We start from the raw sequence: 12,825 nt of genomic DNA on the forward strand, positions 1-12,825 counted from the left end.
AGTGTTAAAAATGTTAAATTAATTATTTACAGATGCTAAATTATAATGCAAAGGAATATTTAATATTATTACCACTTATGTATTTTTGCTACTTTTTGTTATAAGTGCTACTTTTAAAAATCATGGCGGTTATAGTAATTCACATGGCTTACTATCACTACTTGTACTTTAAATGATATTCACTATTGTTAATTGTACATCAAGGTAATGTCTGTATTTAAAAAGTGTTATATGTTAATAAAGAGTCTGCTATTCTTACATTTTATGAAATTAATCAGCTTGCCTACTCGTAAATGATGATCTTAAACTAAGAGGAGTGTTTAAAAAAGAACACAAAGTTAATAATAAATTAAAATTACATATAATTTATTTAAAACCTGTCATATATACAATACTTCTTATATAAAAATCAATAATACAATCATATTTCCATATTTTACAAACACAGTTTAAAATTTCAGTGCCATTATGCATTTGGCAGAAAGGAATGATTTAAGTTAGAAACAATATGAATTTTAATGTATTATAAATTAGTGTTTCCCAAACTGTGGACTAGTGACATTAATTTTGGTGAATCATGAAACATTTTAAAGATCTTTGCAAAGGTATTTAAAATAAGAATTAATTTATAATCATTAATTGTTGGTAATTGCATACATACATTATTTTCTTCTAGGACTCTTTCATCTTCTCTTCTAAAACAATTATACATGCAAATGGTAATAGAATGTATACAGTAATAATGGCAATTGCAGTGTCTCAAAAAGTTAAAAAGGGCACTTTTTAAAAATTTAAAATATAAAATATGGTTTTAGTAGAAATGTGTGTTTACTAGTCTTCATTTTTTAAAAACATGTGAAACTTATGATGTTATTTCATATCAAAGCAATATTTAAAAAAGCCATCTTTTCAAATTTTTCAATAAAGTTGCCCTAGAATTTGAGTTATTTCAACATTTCATTATCATGGCTGCTTCCTAAGTTATTATCCTAAGTTCCTAAGTTATATTAGTTCCTAATTTATATTTAGTTAGAAATTCTAACTTATCTCTTAATTTATAACTAGAAAAAAAGAAATTTATTAGAAAAGCTGCTGTAATAGTTAAGCTATAATACTTTTGAACTAATAAAACTACTATCCGAATCTTTACGAAATTCAATATTAAAGTGCATTTGGGAGACCATGAAGTTATATCAAGGTACATCATCAAAGCCATGCTGTGCCTATTGTTGTCAACAACATAAAAATAGTCAAAGACTGCATACTCTCAAACTTACAGAAGAATTTTACTGGTCATATGAAGTATTTGTTAATCCAGAAGCACTACTGAAACCGTAATCCAATCTACTAGATATAATGGTGGGTGGCAAGCAAGAAAAACTAAATTAATGAAAGACCTTCAAATTCAGTTTTTAAAAATCTATGAGAAGTAAGACTTCTAAATAAAGGAATAATGCTGAAACTAAATTCGCAAGCTATAGTTAGGATAGTTAAACTACAGTACGGAGAAGATTCAAAGAATTTCAGAAACTGAACTTAGCTCCACCTACAGAACACAGCAGAAGAATTATGAAAGAGGCATATAACATTCTTTGAAACCATAATCTCAGTTTATTGGATCACCATCAGTATGATTATGGTGAAATTAAAAATCATCAGAATAAAAATTTAAAATTTAAAAATAATTCCAAAACTTACCAAGACCTTACCTTTAAAGGATACTTTTAAGCATATTACTAAAATATCATTTAATCATTGTTGAAATGCTTAGTTTTGGTAGTTTTTAATTCCCATAAGACTGATCAAACATATTTGGCAGAATGATGGAAGGTACAATTTTGAAACAAAATATTTCTTTAAAGCTCTTACTGAAACTGGTAATACAAGAAGACTACAGAAGAATTAGAGAAATAATAATAAAATGTTAATAAATAACAATTTTGAGTTCAATATTTTACTCTTGGAAAAATATTTAATGTAAAAAAATAACTGCATAAATACAAACTTCAAAGAAAATCATGTTTTTGTAATTTCAGCTAATGTATTTTTGTATGTATTGTAATACTAATGTATTGTATGTATTTTGGCTATTTTTTCAAATTATTTTTTATAATATTTTCAGAAACTAAAAATATCCTATCACTTCTGTGAGATGCTATATACATATAAATATCAATGCTAAAATGATTGGGGAAAAATTGCTAAACTCATAGTCAGATTATAATTAAAATTCTGTTAAGCATTTTTAATAAGAGACAGTGCAGTTACATACATTAAAGCAAAAATATACATATTTATTTTATAATCAACAAACACTTTATAACTTTTGGAAAAAAGTCAGATCCTATCATTCAGCTAGCTCGGGGGGGATCAGGAATCAAATTTTTAATATGACAGACCTTAAAATTTCACAACTGCGCTAAGAGTGACATTTAAAGTAACTTATTTCCACGTTGTTATTAATTTAATCATCAGTTGCAAGTGGCATATATCCTCGTTCTTGCAAGAGCTTCTTTTCTTTTATACAATCAGACACCCACTTTTCTGTAACAATGTGAAACCTTCCATTCCTTCGTTGTGCAGATATGGAATTCAATTCTTTCACAGTATTTGCTTCACTGAAACAATAAAAAATACTGTTACGAATTTTGTATTTAGGTAGGTAATTTTAGAAGATTTATAATTAAAATTGTTGTATTTTTCTGTGTAACGTAGCACAAGACAAATTTTAAGAGAAAGCTATGCCAGAAAAAGGATACACGGTTATGTGCATTTAACATTGAGTAAGGGGTATCTCGATAATTTGTATTGAAACTGAATAAATGTAATTGACCAGTATGTTAGTTGTAACTGTAATTTCACCCTCGTACTGCTTTCCTGTAATTTTGAGAAGCAGAAAGTACTAGAAATATCTTGCAGCTGGTTGAAAACTATTTAAGCCCGAAGACAGAGCATATGGTCTCAGTTGTTTAGTTAGCTGCTGTTGTTATTGTTACAAGTTCAGCATGAAATCAGATTAGCTTTTTCTTTAGATGTGCTTTGAATTGCATTGTGTTTAATGTTCTCAGTAGTTTGAAGTATAATTACTGATTATACTGCGTGACATAGTGAACACTTGTACGAATATTTCCATGGAAAATTCCCGAGTTCTGAAATATTTGTTTTGATAAAAATAAATTTTATTAGACTATTATCGGATTTGTGCATTCAATCTATTATGAACTCGTATGCATACAACAATACTTTTAAAAGAAAATTCACTTCATATGTAAATACATATACAATGATTAAAAACTTTATCAGGCATATATTTAATAAAAACTAAATAACTCATTAGTTACAAACATAGCAAGATACCATGTAATTAGACTCAATTTTCATACTGTTTAATCAAAGAATGTTTTCATTTGGTGAGCTCCTTTAGCAGGAGAGGGAAAAACAGATATAATGTAAGACATGATAGCAGATGCAAAGGATAATGTTTCTTGTGAAATAAATTCTGTTAAATTTTTAATTCTCTCTCAGACAATGATTAATGCAGCATATTGAGAAAAACACAAGCTCCCTCCTCTCAGGAAAAGTAGTTTGGCTTGCAACCAAAACCGCTAGGTATTACTGGAAAAATAGTTAGGGCTGTACTAATCACATATGGGAAAACAAATCACAACACAATATAACAGCAGAATGGAGATATTTCTAAACATATATATGAATGCAACTAGATTACTTATATCTGGAAAAATATAACATAATTTGACACATCTTGATTTCTTCTGCATTACATGATGGTGTTAATTAATTACTGTAATACCTCAAAGTTACACAATGAGTGAGACTGATCAAAAGCGTGCAAGTCATGATCTAACTTTGTCTTTGGACCTATTTTAATTAAATGGGACCAAGGATTAAAAAAAATAGAATGAAGTAATATAAATGTAAAAAGTATGTTATGAAGAATATAATTTTCATACATATCATTTCAAAAGAGTATTAAAATAAATATGTATATAAAATGGGGTTATTTCGATGCCTTCATAAAATTTAGAAAACTCATCTGATGGCTGAATTATAAAGTGAGAGAAAAATGAAAAATCTCAGATTTCACTCTTAACTTTTTCTACACCAAAGAATAAAACAGTACATACATATAGAATAACTGCATTTTCTGTTAAACCAATTATAAATTAACAGAAATTTTTGACGAGCAGTTACTATAAATTATTATGCTTTAATGCATATGATTTCTTTAAAGCTAGTTCTAACACAAAGGAAGAGTAATGTTTAGTTTATCAGCATTTTATGAATTACTGACAGTTTCAGATGCAGATTAATTACATGCATAAATGTGTAAAATAAATTAACAAACCATTTAACTTGCATAGTCAGGATATTCCAGTACAATAAAATGCAAATGCTGCTTCCTTGTGGGTAGAGATGCTTAAGGCTTACATTAATTTAGTCATGGGGAGAAAAATTATGAAAGCCCATGTGTAGTGACTTGTTCAGTTGCAGGGAATGAAATTTAGAATAAACTACAAGTGATCTGTAGTTTTCAAGCCCTGATAGCCTATGATAGATTATAATTTACATGATGATAACTATGAAAGTTACATAATGATACTCAAGCCAGGATCTTCAAGAACAGGTGCACTTACTGCATCAATTTATCTATATTTGCTTAAAAAAAAACACAGTTTGTAAATAACAAATAAAGAAATGATAGCCCAACAATGACAGCTGAACCATCTCTATGCACAAAGCTCCATTACTCCTTAATCATGTTCTCTGCAGCATGATCAATTTCTATATCATCAAATATATAATTACAGTGTCATATTAATAATGCTAATCATCTAAGATAAATTCGATTTGTTTACCAGCAGCAATTTGAAAAATAAACGATGTGATAGTACCATTAATTGTAAAGGACTGTTAAAATATTAATTTTAAGCAAACAAGAACTTTCTTTCTCTTTTAAAATGTAATTCTAAAAATGTGCTGTTTGAAATTTATTTTAAATTGCATAATTTTTTCCCACTTACCTGGAATGAATAACAACATGTGAAGTAGATGAATCAATATCTGAGCACATATCTGCACCATAAAGCTTTAGTTGAAAATACACAAGTTTCAATTTGCTTTCTTTATGTTCTACAGAAGTGGTATCATTACCTTCTCCACTTACATAAATTCTATTGTAAAAATAATAAATTTTGATTAGAAAATTTCATCAAGTAATTAATACAAAGTAATACTCATATATTTTTATTAATATATATATTATAAATTTAATTTACACTTTTTATCAAGGAAAATATAATTTATGGAATGGCAAAAAATCTGAACAATAATATTTTAGATTTATTGTGGAAGCATTACAAACAAATTTCTTAATTCTTTTACAGGAACGTAAATTTTATAATCTGTTGTTAATGTATTTTATCTGCAGTAATGCAAGCACCTCAAATAAATTACAGTGCAACTTCTTTGCAAAAATCAAAAGTTTATGCCACTTCAAAGTTTTACTTGTCTAGAAATCACTAATATTGTAACTGTCAAATGAAAATGTAATATTAATTAATAAATGAATTTTTTTTTTTTTTTTTTTTTTTTTTTTTTGTCAAAATCTGCTCTCATGATATCAGTTTTCAAATCAAAACATCCAAATTGAATTTACCAAATAGATTTTAATGTAACAGAATAGTATGGTATGTTGAAAAGAAAGTAAACATTTTCAAACAAGTCTTGCAAACTGAAAATGTAGTAGTTAATATTATTTAATTCCTTTATAATTGTGTGGGGGGAAGAAGAATTCAATCTCTGATTAATGTTGTATTTATTATAAAAAGATGCAGATTTAAAATGGTTTCTTTTTTTCATAAAACAAAAATATTCTTCACCATTTACTTTCAATATGCCATTCAAATAGGCAAATGAAATAAATAATGTAATGATCTAAATATAGGAAAAACATTTTCCTCAAAAACAAGCATTCTGTTAAACTGTACCCATTGCCAAATATTTAAAAGAAAATGTTCTTATCCCTTAAAATAATTCAACAGATAAGAACAATGTATTTAATTTAAAGGATGATACACTTTTAAAATTTCTTATTAACAATATTTTCTTTGAAAACAAGAACACTATTATAGGAGACAAGAACAACACATTTAAATTTTTATTGACAATATTTTATTTATTTTAGAAACAAGAACACTGTTATAAGAGATAAGAGCAATATGCTTCACCCTTTCATCCCACTGATGTTTAAAAATACCTGCAGGACATATTTAACATAACTAAAAGAAAAGTGTACCACTACAGTATTTTAAGTACCAGGACATCACCCCAGTGTGTAATACCATGTGGATTTCACTAAATGTAATGTTATGTTTGTTAATAAACCAGTGAGTGTCTGTATTATAGATTTACAGTAAATTTGTGCAAGAATAAACTGATTTCATACACAGTTTTATTCTGTAATACTTATAATACATTTAGAAAAGAAATAGAATATCGGGTATGTATGAATTACTTAAGAGTTTAGAAATTATTTATCTTTTTGTTTATCTGATATATATGTAATATATTCAGGAGCAGGAATTTTGATGGTGTAGAAGAGTTGACTGGAAATTTGAGGCGAAGGCAGATTAAATCTTCAGTTTTATTTCCAGCAAACATGTTGCAGCTATACTTGTGCCGACTTGTGTGTAGCCAAAAGGCTTACATTTCTGATAACTTTGTAGCAAGAAAGCAGCAACAGACAGACAGCAGTCTAGCTAGGCCAAAGCGTGGAAAGCAAGTGCAAGTTATTTTCAAGGTGAAATCTTATTCAGACTTAGTTAGTTTTGGTTCTCAATAGATTTTCATTCGATAGTTAATATTGCTGTAAAATTATTATTGGCTGCTTGAATTTACATAAGAATCATATGACATAGAATAGTCTCGAAATGACGCAGTGCAGACAGGGGTTACTATTTTTAAAATAGAGATGGGAATTTACATTGCTAATATAATCTTTTATATATTCTTTACTTTTTTTTACGTATATATGTACCAATTGGTATTATTATGGTACATTATGTGTATCATTATTTATTACTGGTACATTTGTGTACATTATTGATACATATTATTCCCGGTACATTATGTGTACCATAATTTAGGCAAATTATTGTTAGACAAATTATGCAGCTTTGGGTACATTCATGACCAACTGCAATCGTGTAATGCATGAATGACATGCAACCGCAAAATTCAATTCAACAGCAATATCATAAAATATTTAAAAACGACATATCTTTAGAATTTCCGATACGCAGTATTGTGCTGAAAAATGTTTTTTTTCCATACAGTGTTGTCATTGCTTGCTTTGATAATCAAAAATTCATTAAAGTTTTACAAAATATGAAATAGATAATAAAACAAATTCAAATTTCGAGTGTGCAAGTGCCCATGTTTGGGTGGAGGATTACGTTATGCAAAATTTGATATCTCTAGGTACCGTTATTTTTCACAAGACAAGAAACACGCATACAATCATGCAGATTCTTCATTATTTTATTTCTTAAATATAACACAGGGAGATAATATTTGAAAAGTGATTTACCGTTTATGTTGAAATGGCAGAAAATGCCATTTTGGGACTAATAGCCCTTTTGAGCTAACACTCTTTTGGGTTAATAAGTAATTAAAAATAACATTACACTCACCGATTGTTTCGAAACAAGCCAAAGGGTGATGATTCAGCAAAATAGCGACCTTAATTCACCAATAGTTTATCACGTTGAAAGAAAAACTAGGTTTAGAAATTTTTCCAAATAAGGAATCCATTTTTTTCACTCACCGACACTTTCGAAACAAGCCAAAGGGTGATGATTCAGGAAAATAACTTTCTTCTATTTCAGCAATTTCTTGTGTTGTAATACTTTCAGCCAGACATTGCTATAAGAAAAATGTTTTAATCTGAAATAAAACAAGCATTGCATCCAAATTTTCCTCTACTATTTCAAATGATTTCACGAGATCTGTTCAAAAAAGAAATTTTCAGGTATTTTTTTTTTTTTTTTTTCAGAATATTTGGAACAATTACAGACTTTTATAACCATAGCATTAAAAATATGGTCTTATGGTCTAAGTTGCTACATGTTTTAGGAGTTGAATTGGAACTTGAAGTGATTGTATATAATATACTGGCATGAAGAACTTAGAAAAGTCATATTTTTATCTATAGTTTTGTATAGAAGTATTCCAAATATGATACAATATAAAGATACATTGCAAGATAACAGAAAGGAATACAATACCAATAAAATCTGTCTACAGACCTTATTATGGTGTACTAACAATACATTTAACTACCATGATAAAGAATAATTACCTGTTAGGAAAGAAATAACATTAAATAGTTCCTCAGCAGGAGTATGATAACTGTGAACTGCACTAAATGTTATGCATCATGTGCACTGAATATTGCTGATATTTGTTTTTTGAAAACAATTTCTATTCCTCTGTCAATGCTATTTTTGACCAATAAACAGTTATCAATGGCCATAGATGTGTTGAAGGACATCTCTCAAAATGCTCCATATGTATTCAGTTCAATTTAGACTGGTGAAGTGAGAAGTTCACTCTATTCGAACACCTTCACTTTCCAACAACAAATCAACAGCTGCAATATAACAAATGCCATAAAAATAAATTTACGGTCAACAGAACTTCAAATCAGATGTGTGTGGATGAACTGGATTTCAGTACTGGCTTTCAGTACTTGCAACTTCGTTCATTCATCCAACATAATGCATTCCCAGACGGAAACACTTGGCGGCCATATTCATTTCTTTCAGCAATACATCCAAGTTGATATCAAATCATTTCAAGATAAGGTGATATTCAGAACCACTGTTGAAAAAGATTCCATACTCTTCTGTTGTGAAGTCTGTGTTCTTTGCACCACTGTAAGCAGTGTTGCTCATGAACAATGTTCACTAGATAATGTTTTTCACGAGCAGTCAACACCAGTTCTTTGAATACCTCTCCTCTCATTTTGAAAACTGCCAAAATTAGAGATACAGTACTACAAGCAATATCAAACTCAATGGCCATGATCTTTTTCCATTATGCACTTTTAATTCACATTTCTTAAACCTTGTAAAATATGTTTTAGTGTCCTTTTCAGCATTTATAATATGAAATGAAACTTGGTGAATGTCTGCAAAAAATATGTTTCAGCATACAGAAATTGGGAGAGAATTTGAGAATTGCTCTTATTATTTAGACACTATTATACTACCTCTAAAATAAGACACTAAAATTTCAATGTGTACCAGCTTTCTGCTTAAGATGTGTCATTATGCAAAGCACTATAGTTGTTTCATTCAGTTCTGAGGTTACATTATTTAGAGACAAGTACTGTTACTTACGTTCTGAACATAAGTATACTTTTAGGTATTCCATGTCAGAAAATAAAAGCAAAATGATCATTTATAAAGCTGTGTTGCCTAATTAGATAAGAGCTAAGGAACATTCCTTTTAAAATATCTTATCTTTTGAATTTTCCAAGATATCTCAATTTGAGACTTAACCCCTTTGCGCCGACTGTCACATATACGTGCCAGCAACGAACACACTTATCTACCGGCGTACCAGAGCATTGTTGCGTTTTCTACTGAATGTCACGTATTTGTGCCAGTACCTTGGAACGTTTTTCAAACTATAATTTCTGCCACAAGATGGCACTGTATGTCCATATGGTTTCAGATACATGTACATTAGACATTCTACTCGAAATGAGAGAAGCATGACTCACATACACGTGTTTTTGATTATATAAACAAATGGGGAACTAAATGTTTCCGAATGGCGTGATTTATGACGTCTCTTTAAATCGCACTTTATTCGCACGTGGTAGTTGTTTATTGTAAGTAGAAGTTTTATATGCGCTAAAGCGTTGAGTATTTTGGTTTACAGTTCAGTTTTTAGAAAATAATTAGATCTTGTTAGACGTGAATTCTTTCTGTTTTTACCGTTTCAATGTCGAAGCGTCGAAAATGTTTAACAGAGCATGAAATAGCAGAAATGATGCAAAATATTTCAAATATTGATTCTGAAATTCTGATATTTTGATATTGATTCTGAAAGATTAACTGAAAGACATTTTCCAAAACTTTATTCAGAAGAGACTGATACGAAAATGAGACGACGATGCTTCGTTTGTTCACATTCCCGAAAAAATCCTCCAAAACGGCAAATGAGTTATTACGAGTGCAAGGAATTTAACGTAGGACTGTGTGTAGATCCCTGTTTTCAAATTTTTCATATGAAAAGAGAATTTTAAGTAATATATTTAGTTTTCAGATGTATAATGTTAAAAGTCATAAAATGGTGAGTAATGAAAATAAAATGTGTAAAATATGCATTTAAACAAGAAATAAGGTAATTAAAGTATATATATAAAAATATCTATAAAGCTTAAGCCGTTTAAATACTCTATAGAGCATTATTAAACAATGCGTTGATACTTCGGACATTTCATAAATTTAGGCTTAGTAGCAAAAAAGCCCCTGGCCCTGGAGAGACGCTCGCGTAAGACAATGCCGGCCTCCGCGATAAGCGCGCGTTTTCGCTACCCGGCTCGAAGGGGTTAACTTACTTAATGTTTTTCACAATCATGATATCAACATACAGTGGTACCTCGACATATGAGTTTGATTCGTTCCATAACCTTGCTCGTATCTCAAAGCAATTTTCCCCATTGAAATTAATTGAAATGTCATTAATCCATTCCAGCTCCCAAAACAGCACCTCAGTTGTTTTTGTTGTTTTTTAATAAGAAAAATGTATTTACAAGAAGAAACATTTATTTATAAATAACAAATACATATTCTATAAAAACATAATTAAAAGAGAAAGTGAAGTACTTATGGAAGCGCTTAATTTTCATCACTGGTCTTCGCTTTTTTGTCACGCTTTGCTCATTTTCACCTGCAGATCGTTTAAAAAAAAACTGTCCAAGGAGGCAAGTTCCGTTGAACAACTCTGATGCACGACCAGTTGCAACTTTTTTGGGTTGACTTTATCCACGAACTCTACAACTTTCTCCCACATTCCCAAGATCTCCTTTATATCTTTTTTAAGGATAACGTCCTCCATCTCTGGCTCCTCTTCAAAACTAACTTTTCGTTGAACTACCGTATGCTGCTGCGAATTTAGATCGTGTAACTCCTCGATTGTCAGCTCCTGAGACTGTTCCTTGACAAGTTCGTTCACATCTCTCTCATCCACCTCCAGACCCATGGATTTTCCCAGAGAAACGAGTCTAGTCTGAGGTGAGAGAAACTGTTAGATGCTGCACATGACACCAACATGCGTGTGCATGTTGTGGTCATGTGCAGCGATGTAGTGTGCAATTCCTCGTATCTCAAATCTTGCTCTCATCTCAAAGCAAAATATCGCTCACTCGGCAGCTCGTATCTCAAAACACTCGTATATCGAGGTACCACTGTATTTAATTTGATAGCACAATGTTACTGCATATTTTGTAATGATCTTTTTTATTTTAAAAATTTATAGAAGTCATGTTCTTTAAATTTTGCTTTTAAGATCTTCCCCATCATCATAAAGAATATTGATTTACATTCACATGACAATTACATATGTAAGAGATGATTAGAAAAGTTTTTATTCAACTACTTTGTGTGACCTGGTAAGTTCATTTTAACTCCAAGCACTTATCTTTGACAGTAAAGCAGTTACACAATACCACAAAGTTAAACAGTTCTTTTCATGTTAGAAATATTTCTAAAAATCATACATCAAAGTTTCCATGTTAAATACTTTGTCAATATGACATCTTGAAAGATGAATACATATTAAGTATAAACTAAATAAAATTCGAGAATTCAAATAATAAACTTTTTGGCAGAAACATTATTCCTGGTGTAGATAAATAACAACAAATCGAACTTCTTAATTGTATTAGTAACTATTTTCTCAGAAATGCAAAATTATTGCATCAACAAAATTCATCTCCATATATTTTTTCCCCTCCAACAGAAGGCAAAATGTGTGATGATTGCTCAAATTTAAAATTAAAATTTTGACATGGTTCGTTTGATAGAATGCAGTTTTCTTAGAGATAGAAGGAAATGGAACAAACTACACATATGAAATCTTAATTACACTACATTGTGAAGAATTTATTATAATACTATAATATATATAGAATTTATTATAATACTATAATGCAAAGTAATAATTTTTTCCCCTAAATTTAAATTTTACACATACACATCACATGCATCCAGATGATGCCTAAGACTTTTCATATTTTAATGAATCATGTTTAGAAGAATTTTTTTGCCAAAATCTGTATTGTTTCCATAGAAATGTGATCAACCACTGTTTTGAAAAACAATTTGATTGAAGCTTCAGAGCTGGTGGCTTTTTTTTTTTTTTTTTTTTTTTTTTTTTTTTTGTTTAAACATAATTTCCAGTTTCCATGAAAAATCCCTGAGAGTATTTGATTTAGTTGCCCAACAGAACACCACAATGAAGATGTTACATATACTCATGTCAAAACTGAAACAATCTACCAATCAAAATGTATGGCAATTTAGTTTAAAATAAGCAACTTAAAAACATTTCACTACTTATATACATATTATATATTCTTTTTACACATCAAGAATACCAAAACTTATGCAGCAGCTATAGAAGTTTAATTGGTGATACATATATTCATGCACTTTTGTAGTTCACCAATCAGTATCAAACCAAAGTGAAAGTAATATATATTTTGTTTGAATTGAAATGAAAGTAATGCAC

General features: G+C 29.6%; 1 protein-coding gene across 2 annotated transcripts in view; it reads right to left on the reverse strand.

Moving 5' to 3' along the window:
- Positions 1 to 338: 338 nt before the first annotated feature.
- The window catches only part of DNAlig4 (DNA ligase 4), a 69,025-nt gene continuing 56,538 nt past the window's right edge, over positions 339 to 12,825 (reverse strand). For both annotated transcript variants that reach the window (XM_035368774.2, XM_085826837.1), the window contains exons 18-20: positions 7,847 to 7,944; positions 5,043 to 5,192; positions 339 to 2,618 (exon numbers count right to left, since the gene is read on the reverse strand). In XM_035368774.2, the coding sequence (XP_035224665.1) occupies positions 2,465 to 2,618; positions 5,043 to 5,192; positions 7,847 to 7,944 (402 nt within the window). In that variant the 3' untranslated portion in view covers positions 339 to 2,464. The remainder of the gene's footprint in view (positions 2,619 to 5,042; positions 5,193 to 7,846; positions 7,945 to 12,825) is intronic.

Source organism: Stegodyphus dumicola, chromosome 11, assembly GCF_044657685.1.
Source record: "Stegodyphus dumicola isolate Sdum_Otavi_A_Nest chromosome 11, ASM4465768v1".
Lineage (NCBI taxonomy): Eukaryota > Metazoa > Arthropoda > Arachnida > Araneae > Eresidae > Stegodyphus > Stegodyphus dumicola.